The 26,656-nt window shown below is 43.5% G+C and overlaps 1 protein-coding gene across 3 annotated transcripts in view; it reads left to right on the top strand.

Annotated features, from left to right (window-relative positions):
* LOC147028801 (uncharacterized) overlaps positions 1 to 26,656 on the top strand; it is a 328,207-nt gene that overhangs the window by 35,892 nt on the left and 265,659 nt on the right. For all 3 annotated transcript variants that reach the window (XM_085879526.1, XM_085879527.1, XM_085879525.1), the window contains exon 2: positions 2,330 to 2,493. In XM_085879526.1, coding sequence (XP_085735652.1) covers positions 2,330 to 2,493 — 164 coding nt within the window. The remainder of the gene's footprint in view (positions 1 to 2,329; positions 2,494 to 26,656) is intronic.

The raw sequence follows: 26,656 nt of genomic DNA, 5'->3' as shown, positions 1-26,656 counted from the left end.
GAAGCTGCTTCATACCGATGTGAAGGATGAGGGATGTTACAGCAGAGGGTGGAGTCATCAGCAAAGAGTTAGAGGACTTTCCAAAGAGTCAGACAGATCGTTAATGAAGACTAGGAATTTGACGGGGCCCAGAACAATACCTTTGGAGACTCAAGCTTTGACAGGAAGAGGAGATGAACGCATCCTGTCGAGAGCCACATGTTGGCTATGAAAGTAGACAAAGTCAATAAGCCATAAGAGGAGGTGACCACAGATACCATACGCAGAGAGTTTAGAGAAATAGGCAGTGTGCAAGACATTGATTGTTTGAGACGCGTCAAGAGGGATGGCCATAATCTCATGTCTGAAATTATGGCCTCCACTCATTAGTGGGAAAGCAGAAGCAGCATTTCTAAGGTGGAGTGATTCCCACTGAATTCCAATTGATGATCTAAGATCAGGTCATTGAAGAAAAGGAAGGATTTGATGTTTACTGCGATGATGGATTTTACGACATTGCTGATTTGAAGTAAGCTAATAGGTCTGTAGTTAAGAGGATCAGTGTATGCACCTCCCAAAGCCTCCTGTAACTCTGCATGAGTGAACTGACAGACTCGGTGGCACTGAGGTAGCTCTCTGAGAATAGCCATAGAGGTGTTGACTCTCACAAGCACGTGATAAGATGAATCAACTGAATAAGAGGAAGAGGAGGAAACATTAGCATGAACGTTTGTCATCACCAATTCCAGAAGGGGGATTTAGAATTGGCAGAAATCCGGGTCAGAAAGTTTACAGATCATGTGAGTCCCATGGAGTCACAGAAGTCCTTTGCTGAAGTTCCATGGTTAGTGAGAGAGGTACCAACACCCAAGAAAGGTACTTCCATTTAGCACAAAGTGATCTGAGCTGTTGTTTGTGTATCAATTGGACCGAATTGGTTTGTGTCGCAAGGATGGCCGAAACGGACATGCACGAGGAAAGCCAAGAGACCTTTCTGAATTGCCGTCGTCTGTTCAAGAGTGTCTCCTCCAAGCATCCAAGAAAAATCAGTCCACACTGCCAGCCAATTCGCAGTTACTAGCACCTTTGCCAACCATGTACGACGATACCTGTTCTACTCAGATCCTGCGGTCCTTATTTGGACATTGTTCCCCATCCTAACGCAGGTCAATGAGCATCCCACTCCCATATTTGCCTGACCTGTCCTGTAGATAGGTGAATGTGTACTGTGTATGCTTTCTTCTCTAACTATCTCTTAGGTTAACAGGACCATCTTCTAGTGGCAACCACACAGTGGAAGTTATCGCTAGTAGATTTACTTATTACATATTATGGAAAATAAATGCTGTAAACTGTGCTATTTCAAACGTGGTCAATCATACTATATAAATAAGGCAATTGTGTGTGTGTGTGTGTGTGTGTGTGTGTGTGTGTGTGTGTGTGTGTGTGTGTGTGTGTGTGTGTGTGTGTGTGTGTGTGTGTGTGTGTGTGTGTGTGTGTGTGTGTGTGTGTGTGTGTGTGTGTGCGTGTGTTCGAGACTTATAGAATTCAAAACTCTCCACCAAACTTTGCACACGTGCTTGAGGTACCCAGGTTCAGGTCGTGGGCACAAAATAATCCCTGTCCCCATGAGGATGGGGAGAGGATTACTTACGATTGTTGCCTGTAAACGTGGCACAGTGCACGTGGTTTACTGACCCCTGCTGGAGAGAGCGGGATCACTACCGACGGCACAAAATATACTTGCACACCAACCCCCAGCGCGCTCCCTGAGGGGATCCGGTGTTTCTCGTAATTCAATAACTCCCCCCTCCTCGCAAACGATAAACAGCCCTTCCCATGGACCTTTGTCTCCGGACAAGGTCAACCTGCAAGACGAGGCATTATCATTTTCCCATCTTCTTCAGGTCTTCATAGGAGTTCCTGGAGTGGGGAGAGAAGATGGCACCAATATACCATAATACACAGGCCTATCTTATTCACGTTTTAACATTTAACAAAGTAATTGACGACACTCCCCCCAACCCTTCCCTCAGTGGTGGAAGTTACCTGCTGCAACTCATCAGTTGAGCTCAAATCCCATTTTAACTCTTTCCTAACCAATTAAATGGGCTCCATGCATTTTTTGCACCGAGAGAAGAGCATGTGACGAAGTGGAACCTATCATTTTTCAACACAATCAACAACACATATTCATTCTTTACTTCTGCAGGGTCATGGCATTCCATTTAATTATCCAAGTGTCCTTATAAGAAGCTGAGAAGTCCTAAAATGATTCAGTGATGGCGGTCTGTTTATGTATGGTCTCACCTTGAGGGAATCATGCCCCCCTCTTTCCTCCCACCCCCAGAACTATGATGGCTTCCACTCTGTGTCCTTACCAAGGAGGATCACCAAATTGGCCTTCCCTGGTATTCATATTGTCACCGAAGGACCTTCTTAGACTGTGGCCAACCATAGCTGACCCTCCACTGGCAGATTTCCATCTTCACTCACCTGCTGGAGAACCTTTGGGTAAGGAATGGCTTGGCTGCTGACCACTATCTCATTTAGAGATTACCAGAACCACGTGCACTCACGACACTCCGTTACCCACAAATTTGACGACAATTTTCACTCTCAGGTGCCATACTATTTTCACTATACCTGCCATACCGGGCATGGTGTTCTTCCATTCAATGGCCTGCAATTCCACAAGAGATGTTGTTTTCTTTATTTATTATACATATCACATTTCATTGTACACATTTTAACCACTTCCACTCGGTTCATGTTGCACGTGACCGATCTTAATTTCCCAACTCACCTGCACATCTCCAAAACAAAGCCTGGTGAGTCATGGCAGTGGGAAAAAGTAAATTTTGTTTCAAATTTTCACTGGAGAGGTTGTTCAATGTTCAGCAGCACCTTTTCACCCATTTTTCCCTGGTTCCTATCACAATTTTACCCAGAGCTCTTCTTTCAATATTGAGCGGGTCCATTAAATCTCAGCGGACTATCTGTAAAAGGATATGTGGGCCCATCTTGGTCTTACCCAAAAATGTTTTCAATTTCGCAACATACCATTCCACAGATTTTCTGGTTGGTTGTCTAGTGGCGGTACGCAAATGTCGGTCTTCGTGGTGACCTGAGATCTTAAGTAATGCAGCCGAGCATTTACTGCTGGTGCACACCGACTATGACAGGTGAATTAGTTTGGGAATTATAATCTCCCAGTCTATTTCGGTTTGGACAATACTGGATTAATGGAAGGAAATGACAATCACGGACAGGTTGAAACGTCACCAAGGAATTTATTATGAAGAAAAATAAATCAACTGAAGGACTTTTTATTTCCTTGTCGATTAAATGGATGAATTCAAATCAATCAAATGTTCATTCAATAAAATATTCTCAAACAAATAAATAATTCAACAAGCATATATAGAAAAACTGGACAAAGAGCAGAAGCTTATCACTATGCCTTACTTGACAATTAAACACGAGACATTGGTACCCATCAGACCATTCAGGGGGAAAAAGAAATCCGGTCTCAGCTTACCAAGGCAGAAGTCGTCGTGCTTCTACTAAAATAGACCAAAATGTGTGAGCGCGCCTTGATCTACCTCTCCAAATGAGCTCTCTCCAAATGGGCTCTCCACTCAAACACCAATTGATGTCATGTCGTCACCCCCAGGAACCAGAAATGCCAAGAACCAGGTACGCCAAGAGCCAGGTATGCCAAGAGCCAGGTACACCAAAAACCAGGTCAGGTCAGGTATGGGAGAATGCGCCAGAGCAGCGCGTCGCTGTGTCCACTTTCCACTGGTACTCCAGGGGCCTCCGTCTGGCGATCCCAAGCTCACTGAAGAGTGAGATGTGGCTCTGCAACATGAGAGTCACATGAGCGCTGAGAAAATGAAAGCCAGGGCCACTGGCACTCTGTTTTAGCCCAACATGACTGCAGACATTGAACAGACAGTGGTCAACTGTGCAGCTTGCCTCAGCCAGAGGAATGCACAGCCCAAGGAGCCGCTGAAACAACACCCCATACCTGAGCTTGCGTGGCAGGAGGTGGGAGCCGATGTCCTCACATATCAAAGCAAAAACTATCTCCTGGTGGTTGATTAATATAGCAAGTACCTGAAGGTGGTAGAGATCGAGGACAAGACTGCCACCATGATCATCGCTAAGATGAAGGAGGTCTTTGCGCATCATGGCATTTCCGAAGAGCTCATGAGTGACAATATGCCATTTGATAGCCAAGAGTTCAGGTGGTTTACGTGAAACAGGGGAATCAAACAGTCGACATCCAGTCCTGGATTTGCCCAGTGCAATGGCCAAAGTGAACACTTTATCAAAACCATCAAGAGGATGATGAAGAAAGCTGGTGTCGACATCTACCTGGCACTTCTGGAGTACCGAAACACCCCTGTCACTGGCACATCATTCTCGCCGGCACTGATCTTAATGTGCAGGACTATGAGATCCAAGATACCAGTCACCAGGCCACGACTCAAACCAGCAACAGTAGATCCCAGAGCACATTTGATGCAACAGAAGTTGAAACACAGAGTCTATCATGACAGATTGGCAAGATCGCTGGCTAACCTCCAGCTTGGTGACACTGTTCACATCAGGAGGAAGAACACCTGGCAGCCAGCCATCGTTACCAAAGTGGATTCGCACCCTAGATCATACTGGGTTGACAACGGCATCGAGAGTGGTTTCCGCAGGAACAGACATCAACTGTTGAGAACTAATGAGCCACCACCAGTTCTCATGACCTCTGAAGATGATGTCGTGACCCCTCGTGAGCAAGAACCTGCTGCGATGAGCAATGCAAGCAATACCACTCGTGCAGACATGAACAGTGGAGCAGGTATGCCACAACCAGCTACACCTCAGAGAGAACATTACACACTGCAACACAGATGCGTCCAACCGTGCAGTGTACTCGACAAGGACGCGAGATTGTTAAGCCTCAGAAGTATGAAGATTGTGTTTGTTAAATCCATAAACTTCTTGGAAACTGGTGTTGATGACCATTACAGACTTATACTGATACACCTGACATTAAGTTGGTTAAACGTTGACTCGTATTTGGTTTCTGGTGGCACTGCAAGCCAATAAGTAGTTTAACATGTTGCTTAAGCTTTGTAGACGCTGATTGTTCAGTTGACAATACTTTGACACTTTATGAACTTACTCTTCACTAAGAAGGGAGGAGTAACAGAATATATATATATATATATATATATATATATATATATATATATATATATATATATATATGTATATATATATTTATTTATATGTATATATATATTTATATGTATATATGTATTTATATGTATTTATATTTATCCACACACATATATATATATATATATATATATATATATATGTATTTATATTTATTTATATTTATCCATACATATATATATATATATATATATATATATATTGTTCTGTATGTGGACCAATAAATGTAGCATCACTTCCGCTTGAGCCAGAGACTTTTGCATGGTTGATGCTGTTACATTTACAACCTCCATCGCTTGACCCTTAGTCCTCCTGTCAAGTTTGGTTGTGGTTGAATAAATAACGACTGAATGTATCGTTGTCAAAAAAAAAACCAGTCAGACAGACAGAGACCAAATTGCATATTTTAGTATGATGTTAGATATATTATTGCATTAAAAATAAAATAATGTGTTCTGCATCCTTGATGGGTGTATAGAACTATGTTTGATAACAGAACACTATTAGCCGTTACAATTGGCGGTACCGGACAGACCAAATAAGAGACCAAAATTGAAATACACGAGAAGTCTAGATCTAGTCACATAACCAGCCTAACTACAATCAGATGGGAGGTTATGATTTAAACACAACACAAATCGACGGCAAAAGCAATTTTGTTCTTAATATTTGGCAGAGTCGAATTTTCTATGGAAATACTGGATAAGAGCTCCATCTGCTGTGTGGTCAAATGAAATAAAATCGAATGCAGTATTTACTCTGTGCTCATAGCAATGTCAATAGAGCTATCAAGTCTCGTGGAAGAACTGAACGGAGGAAGGCAACGTGAAGACAGGATAACATCGGGATGAACTTGATTTACATTTTTATGAAAAAAAGGGGAGGCCGGCTGTCAGGCTGGCAGAATCGCCTAAATGTATGTGCACTTGCTGCTGGGTTGTTTAGCATGGGTTCGTATCTCGACCCAGCTACAAGCTGTCACCCCAGTGTTTTGCAAGCAGGGTGGTGTGTGTGTGTGTGTGTGTGTGTGGGTGTGTGTGTGTGTGTGTGTGTGTGTGTGTGTGTGTGTGTGTGTGTGTGCGCGTGCGGTCCCTTGAATAAACGCTAAACTGGGCGTCCCGTCGAGCGGCCTCAGTTGGTGGATGTTAAACATCCCATGGTTTCTTTAGCGATGAGTATTCGAGTTATCACCGGCACCCTGGCAAAGCCGCAATTCCATGCTCCAACATACAGGGGGCACCGCATCAGCGGCAACAAGCAATGATACAAACTAGAAGGAACGTGATTGGTACGTACGAAAAAAAGAGACTTTAAATGGACAGAAACTTACATGTTTACATTCATCAAGTACCATTTACGATGAATATAGCTGATCTTTAAAAAAAATGCTCTCTTTATGATCCCTACGCTTTTTGAAAAAAAAAATGGGGGATATTGTAATCCGCTCTATCTGTCTGTCCGTCCGTCTGTTACACTATCTCCTCCTCAACGGTTATGCAGAAATTCACCAAATTTGGTAGTTATGATCACCAAATGGCAAGAAGGTGGGAGAGCAGTATCATTTATGGCCCCGTCCACTGGGGTGGGGTTCAAAAGGTCAAATACCAAAAAAAGGCAATTACGGGCACATTATTTTATGAAACGTTCTTCCATACATGCAATTAACATTGGGAGACGCATGAAATATTCAACGATTTTTTGGGGGGATTTTACCCATGGATCATTCCCCACAGCGTGGTGACGGTGGCTACAGGGGTAAAAACGGGAAATAATATTGTTGTGGGCCGGGGGTCTGGTGGCGAGAACGACCACTAGGTGGGGAAAGCTACGTCGTCTCCACCAGACTCCCCGGAATTGTAGGCCGTCGCTCGGATAACTCCATGAGCCGGCGGGTCGTTTAACTGACCGTGGTCGCCAATATTTCAACCGCGTAGCGTAGGGTCTATTTGTCTATAACCAATTTACCTAATTAACTTCGCGATTTCGACTACCGGGGAAACCACGCCCTCGGCACGTCTTGTTCAAACCGGGTCACTCCACCGACTGTGGTAGAGTTCCAACTACCGACTACCAACTCCGGTTTGGGTGAAGCCGAGCGGAAACTGCCAAAGCCGTGCCGGCTGGAATGAACGGATTATCGAGGATAAAACCCCACCTAAACTCAGATCCGAACCATGCTGGACCAATGCAAGAAGGGACGGAAATGGATTGGGAACATTTCTAACAAGTTTTATTTACAGTAAAAGACAATGGCAAGAGTTAACACGAATATGCAAGCAAGAAGTATTTACAATGATCCAAAAACACTTATTCAGTTCTACTTAAAGACGGGCCCACACGCAGACACACACACAAATGAAAAGAATCCCAGAATTCTTTATTGGACCCTCGCAGCCGAGGAGAGATACATGCTGGGGGTCAGAGTTCGGATGGTTACCTGGCCGTCGGAGAAAGGGGGTACTCCGTGCTGCGGCACCTGACAATGGTCGCTGGTTTGGTCCCCAGTCGCACGTGTGGGAATCAAGGTTCGTGGCGGAACTCGGGTGGTGAATGGCCGAGGTCCGCGGAGGGGGGTCAAGGTCACACTTTCCTTCCTTGTCGAGGGCCAGTAGAGACACGTTCGCTGCCTCGACCAACCTTCTGCTCAACCCTTGTGACAGCACTCATAACCACCACTGTAACCACCCCTTCGTAACAACCTTTGTAACCCCTTCGTAACAGCAAAAAACCCTTTCCTTACACCAAAAACCACCAAAACTGCTCTCAGAGAGTGCTCGGGGATTTATAGACCTCCCACAACGGGGAGGGGCCCTTGGTGAAATACACCTCGCTGTCCGCCTTTGATTGGACAGGGTCCTACGGCCCACTCTTCCGGGGCGGGGTCTCGGCCCCTGCCAGGAAACCCCAGCCACTCTTCCACGTGGGTTCATACTTGATGAGCAACAGTATCAACGTTGCAAAGGTCGTCGTGAAAGAGTTACAACGTTTGTGGGAGCCGAGAAACCGGAACCGCGAGATCTTGCCTTGGCACATCAGGGTGTGAGAAGGCAACTGGTTGATGGTGGATCGTGATGGGCAGATGGTTGTTATGTGATGTTATCGTGATGGTCATGCAGATGGGATGGTTGTTAGATGGCTTGTTCGATGTAATAACCTAACTAAAAGAAATCGCAATGCACGCCTTTGATTCTCCCACTAGACAAAAGGAAGGGGATCTGACTACACACATACTTAACGACATAACTGACTTTTGGGACTTCTGTATGTTGAATGCAAATGGTTTCCACATCCATAACAATATTTAACTCCGATTTGATATTGGGTCATTCCTTGTGGAACATTTTTCCATCTTTAAACTGTTTTACGTGGGAAGCATGGTAGTTGGGATGACGCATCATCAACTTTGCTCTCATCTGTATTGTAAAGAGACCGGGTCTTGGTCTTGGTGGCCCACAATGTTACGCTTAGCCCCAAAATTATCGAGCAACATTTTATCAATAGACTAAAGTCTAATTATCGATTATCGAGCAAAAGACTTAATTCCAACTGGGAGGTGCGGACATCAATGAGTAACGTGACCCTAGTTCGCATCGAATGACCAATTTTCCTTTTCTGGCAGGGCGAAAAGACGACAAACGAATATGGCTGCCTCGGCACGACAAACGATTTAATAATAATAATTCAAGCGGTACTTTGTAAAACATGATTCATACATAATAAATACTACACACATGTAGGAGGCATGGGACCATGACACCACATCAAAACAGGTGTATATATATATATATATATATATATATATATATATATATATATATATATATATATATATATATATATATATATATATATATAATATGTTTCATAATGACCACCCTATGGCTATGGACATAGACAACAAAAGAAGAGTAGGATTTTGTGACATGGCAAAATAAACAAGTGAAATCCTTCAATACAGAGTGTGTGGTGAAGCAAATAAGTACACTAATGTTAAAATATGCAATTTATGCTTTTTTCAGTTGAAAAACAATTAAAAAGCATACTTAATATTTGAAATGTAAAAATCTTGTTATTATTGTGATAAGCCTTTATATATATAACAGAAGGAATGAAATTGTTCGATACAGCGTGGCAGGAGGCCGCAAAAGAATGATGGCATAAGAACAACTTAGCTTTCAGCGTTCGGCAATCGGCGCGAAATGCGATGGTGGGCGGAAATGACGTCTTTCGGCGCGAAATGCGATGGTGGGCGGAAATGACGTCTTTCGTTCGTTCATGCATGAGAGGGGCACGTTTCTTGGTTTTTTCACGTCAAGCAATAATTTGAATGTTTTTCACATATATAACGTGTTAGTTTCACAAATTTCCATTGAAATACTCGGGTATTTCCGTCAATTCTCGCTATTTCCATCTAGGTTACGCACTGCATCTACCGGACGGCCGTCATTGGATGCCTTGAGGCACGTGGGGGGGGGGGGACAGGGGACACCAGAGACGTGGTAGACACCGGGGACATTTCAAACTCGGTGCAATTGTATACAGCGCATGTGCTGTAATAAGGAAGGAAAACACCTGGCAAGCGATAAATAATATATAAAATAGTGTGAGAAAGAGGGAACTGCCAGCACAAGCGAACTTGGTGTTGGCACTCCAAGACTCTCGAGACTGGTTCCTCCTTTTACTAGAGGTAGGAGAGTGGCCCAAAGAACCCCTGCTTGTGCATGCTGGCGGCACCAGTTAGATGGTACACACTCAGGATGCTCATTTTGGAGCGAAAACACTCTCCCATTGAGCCTCCTACTGTCTTGTCCCTCCATGTTCCCTGGCTCTCTCTCCTCGAGGTACGTCTGGCATGCTTCTCACATCCAGCTCAGTTCAGCTCAGATTAGCAGTCTTTCTCCTTTAAATCATAATATGCACAACGCCAGTTGTAAAGGCAACTCTGTTGTGTGATTGTGACGCTTGGAAAATGAGGATAGAAAATGAAAGAATTATCGAAAGAACAGAGATGAGAATGGCAAGATGGATGTGTGGCATTTCATTCAAAGATGAACGTCAGAGTGAAGGTCTTAGGAATACGCAAAAAAATCTCACCATAGAGATCGAATTGAGAAAGAGAAGATTATGATGGCTTGGTTATGTAGCTAGAAGTGTTGATGATAAACCTGTTAAGAAGACAATACGTTTCAAGACAAATGGAAAAAGACCAAAAGGCAGAGCAAATAAAATATGGCAGGAAGGCATGAACAATAACATGAAAAGAGTGGGTCTGAAGGAAGAAGATGCAAATGAAAGAACAAATGGAGATGTTCCACAAATTGATAAACCCCATAAAATATGGGAATAGGTCGATGAGTTAATATTATGATGATGATGATGATGATCCAAGGCATTTTGTTGCTGTGTGACCTTCTCATGAACCATGTACCTCAATGATGTTCATATTTGCCTTCCCCTCTGCTCCCACCTCTTGTTCATCTGCATGATGTAACATCCTCCTAACAGTGATGACTCCATCTCTCTGTCTCTCTGTCTCTCTGTCTCTCTCTCTCTCTCTCTCTCTCTCTCTCTCTCTCTCTCTCTCTCTCTCTCTCTCTCTCTCTCTCTCTGTCTCTCTGTCTCTCTGTCTCTCTCTCTCTCTCTCTCTCTCTCTCTCTCTCTCTCTCTGTCTCTCTGTCTCTCTGTCTCTCTCTCTCTCTCTCTCTCTCTCTCTCTCTCTCTCTCTCTCTCTCTCTCTCTCCCTCTGACAACATGGAACAATCTTTAACCACTCATCCCAACTTTCTCTCTTCCTCATATGTGGTGATTTCAATTGTCATGCAAATTGGCTGGGTGTTGTTACCTCTCTCAACAGCCATGGCACTTTAGCAAAGGACTTCTGTGACTCCATGGAACCGACTCAATCTCTGAACTGTTACAACCGGATTTCTCCCAGTGGCAAATCTTCCCTTCTGGACTTGGTGATGGCCAACTTCCCTGCCATTGTATCTTCCTCTGCTCCAATTGATTCCTCTGGTCATGTACTTGTGAAAGTCAACATCTCTCTGGCTCATTTTGAGAGAGCTGCCTCAACGCCGGCAAGTCTCGCATTTCACTTGAGGAGATTGGCAGGGACTGCAAGCAGCCATAACTCTCTTCAGGACTGGTCTCCCTCTTATTTACTGCCTCTGATGTTAACTCACCCTGGGAATTCTTCCAAAGAAACATGTTCTCTCTTCTGCACAGATTCATCCCATTTTGTCTTTAATTATCCAAGCCTTCTACCCACCGATGGTACACTGAATCCTGCGGTGAGGAAGTTGCTCTGAAACAACTTGCCTTCTCTTCCTGGAAGGCTAATCTGACCAAAGGCAATGTCGTATCATTCTGAAAAGCCTACAGCAAGAGTGCGTCCACTCTCAGGACAGAAAACGACGTCTATCAAACCTCAAGAATGAGCTTTAAAACTTGTCTCCCTCCTCGAAAACCTGGTGGTGTCATGTTAACTCTGTCTCTTGTGAATGCTGCCCCTCCATCCCTTCCCTCCCTTCAAATGGCACCACAGCCATCCTTTGTTCGTGAGACGGGTGAATTCCTCAATTCTGTGCTTGCTTCAAAACCGTTTGTCCCCAATCCCTCACTGTCATTATCCATCCTTACCAGTCACACCTAAACTGGTCCTGGACTCCATGTCTTTTGCACCTGAGAAGTTGAAGAAGGTTCTTTCAACCCACAACTCTGACTCTGCTTTTGGAGCTAAAAACCTGCTCTGCTGCTCTTTCCCATCCTCTCTCTCTCTCTCTCTCTGCCCTTTTCACCCTATAATTTGTGCTTGTTCATCCTCAATATGCTTGGACATCAGCCAACATCTCTGCATTACATAAGAAGGTGCAAAAACGGATCCCCTTGACAATGGACCTTCAAGCTTACTCCCAATTCCAAGCAAGGTCTTGAAATCCATCATCACATTTGATATGAATCCTTCCTTTTCTCCATTAACCACATCTCAGATCACCAATTTGGTTTCAGACCGGGTCAATCCACCTAGGACATGTTGCTTAATCTCATCCAACAATGTATGGAGGCCCTCAATATCAGGCACGAGATCAGAGCCGTCTCTTTGGACATATCTCGTGCTTAAGATAAAGTCTGACATCCTGCCTTACTCTCTAAACTCTCTGCCGATGGCATCCAAGGCCAAGTCCAAATATGGCTTCGTGATTTCCTCAACTGTCATAGCCAACATGTGGCACTCAATGGAATCCTTGCATCTCCTGTCCCTGTCAAGGCTGGACTGCCCCAGTCAGTGTTCTGGCCCAGTCCTACTCCTGATGTTCATCAATGATCTCTCTGACTCTCCAGAAAGTCCTCTTTACCTCGACCACCGAAGGTGAAGGAGGTGATGTTTTCACCCCTTTCTGTCTGTTTGTGACTTGCAAAATCGAAGATTTTTCAAGTATATTGGTCATTCAATTTTGTTATTCTGTCTGTCTCTCTGTCTGTCACCTCCAGGTTACAATTTTAAACAAATCTTCACCAAACTTCACCACATGGTAGAGTTTGTTATACGGAAGAAGCTTATTGTTTGAGGTCAAAAGGTCAAAAGGTCAACATAGTCCAAAGGTCAATAACAGGTGAGATTTCTAAAATCCTCGATTTTCATCCGATTGACTTGAAATTTGAAGAGGATTTATATTTCAGGGCACTGAATTCAACCAGCCGATTATTTTGGAGGTCAACATTGACCAAAAGATCAACATAGGCCCAAGGTCAACAGCTGAGGTGGTGTTTCTGAAATCCTCAATTTTCATCCGATTGACTTGAAATTTGAAGAGGATTTATATTTCAGGTCAATGAATTCAACCAGCCAATTATTTTTGAGGTCAACATAGACCAAAAGGTCAACAGTGAAGGTGGTGTTTCTAAAATCCTCAATTTTCATCCAATTGGCTTGAAATTTGAAGAGGATTTATATTTCAGGTCACTGAATTCAACCACCCAATTATTTTTGAGGTCAACATCGACCAAAAGGTCAACAGCGAAGGTGGTGTTTCTAAAATCCTCAATTTTCATCCGATTGACTTGAAATTTGAAGAGGATATATATTTCAGGTTAATGAATTCAACTAGCCAATTATTTTTGATGTCACCATTGACCAAAAGGTCAACATAGGCCCAAGGTCAACAACGAAGGTGGTATTTCTAAAATCCTCAATTTTCATCCGATTGACTTGCAATTTGAAGAGGATTTATATTTCAGGTCATTGATTTCAACCACCATTTATCTTGGAGGTCCACGTCGGCCAAAAAGCCAACATAAGCCGCATTACCAAAATTGTAAATTTTAATCCGATTGACTTGAAATTTGAAGAGGTGTTTCATATTTGGTCATTGAATTCAACCACCAATTACTTTTGAAGTCAAATTTGTTTCATGAGTTTTGCAAGTGTCGTGCTCTGCATGGTGTATTCTTCTTGTATGTTTTTTTGTCTGTGATCAGGATATCTCAAAAAGTTGTGGACGGATCCGGATGAAATTTGGTGGGCAGATTGGGTGTGTGACAAGGCCAACCCGATTAAATTTTGGTGAAGATCCAATCCGGATCCGACCACTAGAATTTTAAAAGTAATTCTTCACCATTGAGCGATAGGGCCAAAAACGATAATATAGCATAACATTTGCAAAATGTATTTCGCCCGATATGTTCTCGTGGATCAGGTATTACGTGGCGGAGGTATGTGCTCTACCAAGTGCCCTTATAGTTATCTAGTTGCTGATGACTCCACCCTCTGCCGTTTTTTTTTATTGCCATGAACAAATTGTTAGGGCCTGGTTTGTTTGTTTGTTAATTGCCGGAATCCTTCAGATTTTGGCAATTATGTTGGTCGGTTGTGTGTGTCATTGTGTCTGTGTGTTTGTTTACCCTGTAGCAGCCAAACCGTTTCAGCGATCATGACTAAACTGGGTACAGACGTCGGCCATGGTCCAACTTAGACACTTGTAGTTTTTGGTGAATCTCGGTCAAAGGTTAAGGTCACCGAAAAACCGAAATTCTTATTTTCGCAATAACGTCCGCTAAAATGGTCGTATCGACTTCAAACCAAATCCAAAATTTCTCGTTGGGGTGTCACACCAACACCCTTCTTTGCGGTCGGGGGTCGAATGTCACGGGGGTCGGGTCAAACTTTCAAGTCCGATTGACTTCCAAGTTATGATTATGACCAAACTAAGTGCTATAACTCATTAAACAGTAGCACTATCGACTTGTATGAACCAAATTGATTTCCAGGTTTTTGTTTTTTTTCAGAGATCATGGAGATATGACAAAGTTATTCTGGCAATTCCTTGCTCAACGAGCAATTTTGTTTGTTTGTTTGTTTGTTTATTTGTTTACTTTTAATGCCATGAACAAACTTTACGCCTGGTGTTGGCATAATGGTTAGGGTGGTGGGCTTGGGATCCTAGGATCCTGAGTTCAAATCCCCTTTGGCTGTTGAATTAATACCAGGTGGGGTTGACTCTGCCTGTCATCCTTCCGAGGTCAGCAAAATGAGTGCCAAGTTGCTGGTATCCTGTGTTGGAGTGGCGACCCATCCAGGATTGTGCCCAATAGCCAAGGAGACTGCTTAGACAGCACCAACGCTCTGAACCAAGTATGGTCCCAATGGATGGATGGATGGATGGATGGATGGATGGATGGAAGGTTGTGGTAAAGTTTCAACAAAATCACGTGTGTAGTTTAAGAGAAGTTGCAAGTATTTGTGGACAATCGGACAGACGGATGGATGACGCGCCATCCCATAACCTCCCCGGAACTATGTTGCATGGAGGTGAGCTAAAAATCGGTGTCTAAGGGGGTCTACAAGGGTGTTGCCCTCCAAAATATGTATTTGCTTTCTTCTCTGAAACTACACACACAATTTCAATGAAACTTGACCACAACCTTCACTCCTGATGTCCCAAAATTTTTCACACCATGAAAGAGATCAGAGTCTAAGTGGGTCTCTGGGGGGGAGTGGGTGGGGGAGGTTGTCCCTCAAAATAGGTATTTGTTGTAACATTAGTTAATTGGTACATTTTGCTGATTCCGTCCCATGTTGACTTCCTCCTCAGTATCATTATTCTACCAGGTGAGCACCCAGGGGTATTGCCCTTATTTTTTAAATGTCGTGAGCAAAGTGAAGTACATCACAGATGATAAACGTTGTGGTCAAGTTTCATCAAAATCAAGCGTGCGGTTTCTGATAAGAAAGCAATTACCTATTTTGGGGGGCAACCCTACCACCTCCATAGACCCCCTTAAACTAAGATTTTTTTTAATGGTGGGAACAAGCTTCGGTACATCAGCAGTGCTGAAGGCTGTGGTCAAGTTTCATCAGCATTGTATATGTCTTTTCTGAGAAGAAAGCAAATACCTCTTTAAAAGTGGGGCAACCACCCCCCCCGGAAACTCCCTCCGTCGACCACCTCAAATACGGACTTTCATAATGTCGGAAACAAGCATTGGTGCAACAGAGAGAAAATACATATTAAGGGTGGGCAACCCCTCCCCCCTCTGTAAACTCTCTTTATATACCCACTGAGATCACGATATATATGTATATATATATATATGTATATATATATATATGTGTGTATATATATATATATATATATATATATATATATATATATATATATATATATATATATATATATATATATACACTAGCGATACCCATGCACATGCACGGGATAGCAGTACAACATAGCTTGTAGCAGACGACAGACCGTACACGGGGAATGACAAAAATACGCATTGTGCAAAATGCAAGTGGTACTATGGAACGCCAAGACTTCCCAAACATTGTCGGCATGTTCGCTAAGTGCCACAGCAATTTCATAGGGATCGTGTGACGGCGAACCGAGTTTTTAGTGTGCAAGCTTGGTATTATAATATATATATATATATATATATATATATATATATATATATATATATATATATATATATATATATATATGCCATGAACAAACTTTGATACATATTGGGTGATGAGGGTTATAGTCGTTTCATCAAAATCAGGTGTGTAGTTTCAGAGAAGAAGCTGCAAGTGCTTATGGACGGACAGACTGACAACGCGCCATCCCATAAGCTCCCTGGAACTACGTTCCAGGTGAGCTGAAAATAACAAGAAAAAAAGTAGTGGCAATACCCCTGGTCACTCACCTGTTTAGGGCTGGATAAGAAAACCAGAGAACCACTGGTTGGCGTGGATGACCCACAAAATATTTAACGGCAAAGAAAGTAAATACCAATGAATTTTTTTTTAAATGCAGCGAGCAAACTTTGGTACATCACAGGGGATGAAGGTTGTGGTCAAGTTTCAACAAAATTGTGTGTAGTTTCTGAGAGAGAGAAAATATCTACTTTGGGGGGCAACCCCGTAGACCCATTTAGACCTCGATTTTTTTTTATGTTGTGTGCAAATTTTTGTACATCATGGGTGATGAAGGTTGTGGTCAACCTTCATCGGAATCGTGTGTAATTTCTGAGAAGAAAACAAATGCCTCTTTTGGAGGTGAGGGGAGGGGGCAACCTCCCCATAAACTCCCTCCAGAGACCGCCTCAAACCACGATTTTTTTTTTAATACCATGAACAAACTTTGGTACATCATGGGCAATGAATGTTCTCGTCAAGTTCAATCAGAATTGCATGTGTAGTTTCTGAGAAGAAAACAAATAACTATGTGGGGGGGGGGGAGCAATCCCCCATAGACCCCATTGGAGCCCAATTTTTTTTTTCAATGCTCTGAACCATCTTTGGTACATACGTCTCACCAGCATTACACAGACATAGTTGCTTGAGTTAGACTTCCAGCCTAGCAGGGTTACGCTTCTTTGTTTCTGTGATACCTTTCTATTGGCAGGGTAACCTAATTCGAGGCCACGCCCTCGGTGCTGCGCCTGGTGATCTTCTGCTGAGTTTCATCGGAATTGTGTGAAATACCAATGAAATGAGCAGAACAGATTGGTGCAGCACCGGCTAATAGAGCAAATCAGGCTGGGTACAACTTCCCATCTAACTATGCTTGTACATTGTGTTGGACAGATGAAGGAAAGGACAACCAAGACAGATTGGAAATAATAACCAACAATTATTTATTACACACAATTATTTATTACACACTCCTCTTAGGACGTGGTTTTTCCCACAAGGACAAGGACCAGCTCTGAGCTCCTTTTTCCAGACAGGACATCGCTTTATTTTTTGTCTCGTCTCTTGCACTCCTGTTCTCTTCCTCCTCCTCTCCTCCGCACTCTGACCTGGACACTCTCAAGGCTCCTTTCTCCTCACAGGACATCGCTTTCTCTCCCATCTCGGCTCATGTGAGCCTCTTCCTCAATGCTCCACTTCATTCTGTTAGGACCGCCATCAGCACCCCCAGCAACTCCCCTCACATGCGAAGGATGCGGAAATCACCCCCAGTATCTCCTTCGTGCGCAAACTTTCTCTGCACAGTCCTGCACTGCATCAAGAGAGGGTCGCTGTCTTGCAGGCCACAAACACCAAGTGTCGTGCTTTGTGCCATGAACATATGAAATAACATCATGCGAGGACGGCGTTGCAACGAAGAGGGACGCAGATGGACGGAATGTGCCCAATTAAACAATTGTGTGAATGAAGTGAAAATGAAGAGGGATGCAGTTGGACCAAGAGCTGACCGAACCGCTGCGGGTTGAAGGTAAGACCAATGGTGCAAAGGAGGGATTGTTGAAATGAGGTTTGGTGAAGGGGGTTATTGGTGGATTGAGAAAGGCAGAGGGGGGAATGCACCGATGGTTTAAAGAGGGATTGTTGAAATGATTGTGGGTGAAGGGGGTTATGGTGGTTTGAGAAAGGCAGAGGGGGAACAGACTGATGGGGTAAAGGAGGAAGGATTGAAAGTAACAGAGTGGGGGTAGATGGGAGGGAACACATGATGCCGGGAAAACACAAACAAACCTCAACACATGCTACCCAAACAACCCTCAGACAAGTAGCCAAGGACTATCTACACATGGACTAATGAAATAACTAATCCTCGGGTCTTCTACGTGTCTATGTATGCTCTCTCCCTGGGGTAAGTTTCTAAAACTGTAACACCACACATACATATATATTGTTCATGAGATGTAATGACACATCTTGACAGGGAGGTTCAGGGGTAAAACGTCAAGGGGAATGGGATTGATAGAAAAGCAAAAATAATAGGGAATCAAACAGGAAGCAAAAATATGATGTTGGGTAACTAAAATAAAACAAATACAGAACTTTCAAACTGAAGTATGAATGCAAACAAGGCCTTTCGAACATTGTAGGTATATTTTAGCCAACATGTACCACCCTCATAAAATCTGATATTTCAAATACAATCTCAACCTGGAGTGGATATTTCATGAATGTATATTTTTGAGATTTTTGGAGGTTTGTGGTTATTTCTAAAGAGTTAATGGATGTGAAATCAAAAGTCTGAGGGATATCCTATAAAAATAAAAAAAATTCCAAAGACTTACAGTATATTTTTCGATAACAAAGGCAATCAAAACCACAGCAGGATTTATAAGTGTTTATGTAATGACTTTTACTTCTGTTAGCACAGCCTCAGTCATTTTTATGGTGAAGGTTATTATGTAAATACAAAACTCTATAAAATGCCTAATTAAACCATAAACCCTTGAATATGAATGCAGTAAATCAGCTCACTTGTTCCCCAAAATGCGACTTCCCCCATATACTGTACTTGCGTTTTGAGTGAAATAATAAATGAAATGCTCATGTCCTGTTATTTGGCAGCACTTTAAACCTCTTTACAAGAGTAAAGTGATGTTTCTTTACAGGAGCGACGCTCATGGAAGTGCAAGGTAGATCTGACAGTGGGACAAACATGAAGGTTGTGAACGAACGGGATAAGAGGAAAGAGAGGAGGGGAAGAAACACTGAAAACAGTACGTACAATGGTTGGGTTAGGAAAGGTGAAAATGGGGTAACAAAGATCATGCATCAAAATTGTGGATGACAAGTGAAGGCAGTGCTGTGCTTCTTGGAAGCCCTGGAGGGAAGAGTACGAAAGAACAGCTCCTGGAAGGTGGTTCTATAGACAGGAGAAGAGAGCAGTAAAAGGGTTAAGGTGTGTGATCAGCTTGGATTTTGGAAGCTTATCCAGGAAGGGAGGAGGAGATTGGGACCCATACTCTGTGCAGAGCGTTGGTGCTGCCGAAGCAGTCTCCTTGGCTATTGGGCACAATTCTGGATGGGTCGCCACTCCGACACAGTGTACCAGCATGCTGGCACTCATTTTGCCGACCTCGGAAGGATTAAAGGCCGAGTTGACCCCACCTGGTATTAATTCAACAGCTGAGCGGGATTTAAACTCAGGACTCTAGGATCCGAAGCCCACCACCCGAACCATTAAGCCAACACCAAGCAAATCCAGGAAGGGGTTACAAGAAGAATGACCCATCCTGGATTAGATAGAGTCATTGGACTAATCTTATTTGACCCATACTCTTGAACAGAGCATTGGAACTGCCCAATAAGTTTTTCCTTGGCTATTTGGCACAATCTTGAACGGGTCACCACTCCAACCATTTATTGGAGCACAGCTGTGGGACTGTACAAGTCTCAACCTGACCTGGTGTTATTTCAGCAGCCAACAGGGCTCAAACGCAGGACCCGAGGACCCAAGCCAGCCACCCTAACCACGAAGCCAACACCAGGCTTCATACGACGAATATGACTACTACTACTACTACTACTACGATTTGCTTCGTATTTTCACTGCTCCTTGAGTTGCTTCGCTATTCATCTTTATAGTCATCCTCCTCCGGTTCTATAGGCCTTATTCAGATGATGTCACCGGTCACGTGACTGTAGCAGCTCCGCCATATTGAGTGGCAAGAAAGTATTACCGTGTCCATAACAACCGATCGTCTTCACTTCAACTTCACCGTTATTTCCAAGCAAGCGATTTTTTTTTCTGCAAATGGGTAAGAGTTGTTGTGCCCCGGGATGTACTCGGCGATATACTAAAGACTCTGGAGTGCAGTTTTACCGCTTTCTCGCCAAAATCTTTGGATATATCGGTTCTGAGAAGAGAAAAATGGCGACCTGGCGAACCTGACTGGTTGTGTGGCCTTCATTTTGTCTCCGGTATGTAACTAATTTCTGATACGTTATTTCAGTAGTTGGTATTAAATAGCTGGTGGTTACAAAATATTGTCTGATTTGTATCATTAAAATGCATTATATCCCTTGTTTTATTGACAGAATGAGATAGGCCGGATCGCCTTTCTAACAGCCGTCGAACGCGCACAGTTCTGAGTTGTTTCACCACAGAAAGTCACATCGATATGTATAAAACATAAAAAAAACTATCACTTGGAAATATCCACAGCAGTGTGGCATTACACCGGATGGTTGTCATGGAAAAAATATAATGTATCTGTAATCAAACTGACGAACGAAGATTTTCTACAAACTTGGCATTTAGACAAGAGGTTTACTTGAAATTAACTTGTGGCAGCAGTCAGGTTAAAAAAAGTGACGCTGGTTGCTGAACAAAACGAGCAACAACGATAATACAATAATAGTGAAATGAAATAAAACAGGCTTATATTACCTTTACCTCACGATAATACAGTTCTTGTCAGCTTTCGTCGAGATTATGTCACTAACAAACCCGGCGACATAATACGAGTAAGCGTCCATACTCTTGAAGGCTTTCGGGCTGGCTTGAGTGTAAGGACTCGGCGTTTCAACGAGGTAAACATAGATGTCAGGGAAAACGATTTGAGGCCAAAATTTCCTTTCTGTTGTCCATTTATCCTTTGAAATAATATAAGGATCTTCACTAAGACCACAGCTTCAGTTTTTCACGGTACCTCTTCTTAGAAATATCATATAATCCATGGAAGTAGCCCAGAAGTTCACGTGACGTGCGTGGTGGCCATGATTTTTTGCCACTCAATATGGCGGAGCCTTACCTTCCGCTGTGACGTCTCTCGCTTCGTGCATAGAGACGATTATAATTTTTGTTTTGTTTTGGTTATGTGAACCGAGCTGGTGCATTTGTTTGTTTTATTTTTGTGTTCTGGTTGTTCAAGCATGAGTCACATTTGCTCTACGGCTAGGATACGGCGGCTGTACCCCCCCCCCCTGAATTGACAGAAACGTGCGGCGGCCGCAGAGTTTCTGAGGTGGCCTCAGGGTGGCCCTACGTCGTATGGCTGTTTTTTTACAGGCCATAGGGGTCTCCGTGGAATTAAAGTGCGGAGTTCTAACTTTTTTCATTTCTCGGTTGGCCGTAGCAATTCGACAAGCCGTAGCCATGACGTAGATGTGTTCTACGTCGACCGTACGTAGGTCGTACGGTTAGCTTGCGTTATTCGTGCCTTTTCCGTCGGCTCTTATCAATGAAAAATGAATTTTGCCAACCCCCCCAAAATTGCGGCGGCCGCACTATTTCCACGTTCACCTTAGGGCCCCCCTGCGGTCGCCTTGCTGGCACCTTGAGGTTACCTTGCGTCTGCCTTGAAAATTCTATGGCCGCCACAGGGAAGCCCTACGGTCACCAAATCTTTTCGTGCGACATCAAATCAAAGACCGTACGGCACCCACACGTTTTTGGTCTCCACAGTTTCTAAATACGCCGTGCGGCTACCCGAAAAATAAAAACATATGTGACTGCTACATTGTATGACCGTGGAAATACTGCGGCCGCCCTATAATTGCTAGTGGCCGTAGATTTTTTAGACCCTACGGCCGCCGAGCCAAATGTGACTGAAGCATCAGTCAAACCTTTTGTTTTGAGGCCTAGCAGTATGGACGTGCTCGTGTAGGACCAGTTTGTCACACCCGTCCTGTGGCGTTCTCGATAAAATATCATTTTGAATTATTTTTGTTTTTTTTTGCCTCATGACCCTTTACCTTGCTAAATAGCACAAGATTGTGAATGAGTCGAGTATTGTTTGCCTCAAACGAGTTTCTTTAAAAACTGCGTTTTTTCAACGTTTGGTTTGCTTTCTTAAAATCGTGTTTTTATTCAACGTTTGTTTTCCTTCAGATTAATTACTGTCACATATCGTATTAATATGGATACAAATTGTTTGGTTCCACTTTGAGAGGAGACATACCCCCCCCCCCCCCAACTGCATCATTTGCGGACTTGTCCAGGAGAGCGCGGGCAGAAGGCGCCATGTTGGGCATGGATTAAAGTTGAAGAAACAACTGGAATCTTTCGGTCAGTGAATATTACATGGTGGCAGCGGTAAATTGTCCAGAATGGAGCAATTTAAACCTCCAGATCCCCTGTGTCTTGAAGGGAATATAGCGGAAAACTGGAAACGCTGGGACCAACGACTTAAGTTGCACTTGAAGGCCACGGGGGTCGACAGCAAGATGGAAGATGTCCAAGTGGCAATTCTCCTCCATTGTGTTCGGGAGGAAGGATTGGAAGTGTTTAACACCTTTAATTTTGGTGACAGAAAGGACAACAACAGACCCGAAGATGTCCTGAAGAAGTTTGCACACTACTGCAATCCCCAGAAGAACAGCTTGTTCGAGAGGTACAAATTCTGGAAGCGCTCGCAGCACGAGGGGGAAACGATTGATCAGTTTGTCAGGGACTTGAAGAAAATGAATTAAAAAAAACTGTGATTACAAAGAACCTACAGAAGTTATGATCCGTGATTGCTTGGTGTTTGGAATCGGCGATGCGAAACTGCAAGCACATCTTCTTCATGAGAATGTTGATGATCTAACACCACACAAAGAACCGTCGCGTTGCCGTAAGCTGCTAGTGAAGCAACTGCGAGCCAGCTGAAGGAAATTAGAATCACAGCTGATGATAAGGCGATCCATGCTGTTTCTGATCGGAGAAAGAAAAGTTCGCCAGGAAATTGTGTCTCGCAGCTGTATAACTGTACAAGGTGTGGCCGTAAGCATGGTCCGAGGCAGTGTCAGGCATTCGGTCAAACTTGTTATCCATGCGGAGGCGAAAATCATTTCACCAAAATGTGTAAAAACCGTAAGAAGAAAATGCACACGTTACGGACAGTCACATCTCAAGGAACCGAAGGAGGAGGTGTCAGCTGACTGTGAATGTGCACTCCTGTGAGAAAGTTTGGCTTACCAAGCTCAATGTGAATGGCATGGTCATCAATTTCAAGCTTGATACTGGTGCAGAGGCCAATGTGCTGCCTCCGAGTATTTTTTTGACAACTTCCGGTGCAGAAGAACCTACAGGCTACAACAAACAAATGTGGTCTTGTCCTCCTCTGGTAATCACAAGGTGTCACCGGACGGCAAGGTCAGACTTGATTGCTCAATCAATGATGTCACACGCAGCTTGGAGTTTTATGTCGCAAACGTGTCATCTCCACCCATTCTTGGGTTAAAGGCGTGCACAGAGCTGGATCTTGTTCGGAAAATTCTCACTGTAACTGAGACGTGTCTGGACAAGGATAAATGGTTGCAAGAATTTCATGAAGTGTTTGAGGGGCTCGGAGAAATGCCGGGTGAGTACCATATTGAATTGAAAGCTGGTGCTACTCCAGTAAGACACCCGCCAAGAAGGGTACCACTCAGCCTACATGACAAACTCAAACACACCTTGAATAATCTGGAGAATGAGGGAATTGTATCCAAGGTGGATAAACCTGCAGACTGGGTTAACAGTCTGGTGATTGTTGAAAAGAAGAATGGTTCCCTGCGTCTCTGTTTAGATCCGAAAGACTTGAACAAAGCAGTTAAACGTGAACACTACAGAATACCTACAGCAGAGGACGTGGCTTCCAGACTAAGTGGTAAATGTGTATTTTCCATTTTGGATGAGAAAGATGGCTTTTGGCAGATCAAGTTGGATGATGAAAGTTCATTGTTGTGGACATTTAACATGCCATTCGGACATTACAGATTCCATAGGTGTCCTTTTGGGATCTGCTCTGCCCTGGAAATCTTTCAGAAGAAAAATGACCAATTGTTTGGTGACGTAGATGGAGTTGAAGTGTTTTTTGATGACCTGATAATTGCGGCAAAAGATATCACTGACCACGATCGCATGCTGGAGCAATTGTTGCAGCGTGCTAGAAAGAACAATGTTAAGTTTAACATAAATAAGTTTCAATTTCGTGTGAGTGAGGTGAACTATGTGGAAAATGTGGTGTCTGCTGGGGGCCTAAAGCCAGACCCAGGAAAAGTGAGATCAATTACCAATTAGCCTAAGCCTGAGAACAAGCAAGACTTGCAATGATTCTTAGGAATGGTGAACTATTTTAGCCAATTTATTGTCAACCTATCTGGGCATACTGCCCTACTAAGACTAATACTGAAGAAAGACATTGAGTGGCGTTGGTGCAAGGAGCAGGAGGATGCATATCAAGAAGTGAAACGAGCTTTGATCACCGCACCCACGTTGAAGTTCTTCGATGTCCAGTCTGCCATTGTGAGACAAGCCGATACTTCAAAAGTGGACCTGGGTGCTTGCCTCATGCAAGAAGGTCACCCAGTAGCTTACGCTTCCAGGGCACTAACTGAAGCAGAAAAAATTATGCTCAAATTGAAAAGGAACTTTTGGCGATTGTGTTCGCATGTGAAAAATTCAATCAGTACGTGTATGGTGAAGCTGTGGTCGTTGAATCAGACCATAAGCCACTTGAGATGATCAGTAAGAAGAATCTCAGAAAAGCTTCACCCTGACTCCAGAGAATGCTTCTCAGGCTGTTCAAGTACTCTGTCGACATTGTCTACAAACCAGGCCGTCAAATGCATATTTCTGATGCATTGTCACGTGCCTACATTCAGGATGATTCCATTGACAAGGGCCTTGTGGTGGACATGGAAGTCATGGTACACAATTTCATCAAAACTCTTCCCATCACTAAAGGAAAGTTATTGGAAATGCAGCATTCCACATCAGAGGATGACCATCTTGTGGAGCTTCAGAGACTCAAAAAATACGGTTGGCCCACTTCGAAACGACATGTACCCGAGGTAGTTCGCCATTACTGGACCATGAGGGATCAAATTCATGAGACTGAGGGACTATTCCTGGGTGACAAACTCATCATTCCGGCCACAATGAGAATGGAATTCCTTACTAAGTTCCATGAGAGTCACCTTGGAATAGACAGGACCGAGGCACGGGCACGAGAAATAGTTTACTGGCCTGGACTCTCCAAGGACATTGAAGACACTGTGGCCCGTTGTAGTAAATGTGCCCAATATTGTAGGAGCCATCAAAATGAGCCTCTCATGCCTCATGAAGTTCCAGAGTATCCATGGCAAAAGTTGGGTGCAGATCTGTTTGAGTTTCTGGGCCAAAACTACGTTTGTGTTGTGGATTATTTTTTCCAAATTTCCCAAAATATGTCTGCTGAAAGATAAAACTGGGAGTACTGTCATCATTCACTTAAAATCTCTGTTTGCGCGAAATGGTATTCCAGATTGGTATTCCAGAGGAATTAATCGCAGATCACATGCCGTTTGCTGGTTGGGAGCTACAACAGTTCACCAAAGCGTGGGGATTTAGAATTGTGACTTCGAGTCCCCGATACCCTCAGTCTAATGGCATGAGTGAAACGACCATTGGGACCATTAAGCAGTTGCTGAGGAAAGCAGACGATCCGTATATTGCGTTATTGGAGTACCGCAACACTCCAATCACTGGCCTGAAATACTCTCCTGCTCAGATTCTGAAGAGTAGAAGGCTAAATTCGAGATTACCTACAGCTGCGCATCTGTTGCAACCTCAAGTGGTGATGGGTGTCAGAACAGAACTATTAAAACTGCAGGAAAAACAAAAGTACTATTACGATCGCAGTGCCAAGCCCTTGGGCAAACTGGAAGTAAATGATGCTATTCGCATCAAGGAAAATGGGGTGTGGAATCGAGCCAGAGTAACTGCGAGTCATGCCAGTCCCAAGGTCATACATAGTCCCATCAGCAACAGGTAGTGTTTTGCGTAGAAACGGACGTCATCTGCTAAAAAAAAAACCACAGCAGAGCCTGCTCCTGTTGTTGTCCCTACTTTGAATCGTTGCCAGTCGGTCCAAGCTTGGAGCCTGGGTCTTCCCCAACCAGAGGAGCGGATTGGGCTTTCACCGCTTCACCAGCTTCTCCCACTTCAGCACATCCCACAATAACCGCCACTTCACATGATGAAGCTTTTCACGCCACACGATTTGGGAGACGTGTTAAACCCCCTAATAGACTGGATTTGTGAATCGTGGTCAGTGATATCTTGGTACAGGATGTGTACGTGAGGCAGAATAAGCCCTTTGTGTCAGAAGACAATCTGCCTAATGACGACACAAACTTTACAAATACTATTGTAGTCACCATCTGTTTTAAATACCGTTTATGCTGATCTGTTCAGAGTGATTTAATTGTTTTAATAATAATAATAATAATAATAATAATAATATGAATGTAATT

The sequence above is a fragment of the Eptatretus burgeri genome, chromosome 4 (assembly GCF_056783735.1).
Source record: "Eptatretus burgeri isolate ZD-2024b chromosome 4, Ebu_testis_v1, whole genome shotgun sequence".
NCBI lineage: Eukaryota > Metazoa > Chordata > Myxini > Myxiniformes > Myxinidae > Eptatretus > Eptatretus burgeri.
Note: the sequence above shows the minus strand (reverse complement) of the source record. Positions and strands in the feature narration are given on the sequence as shown.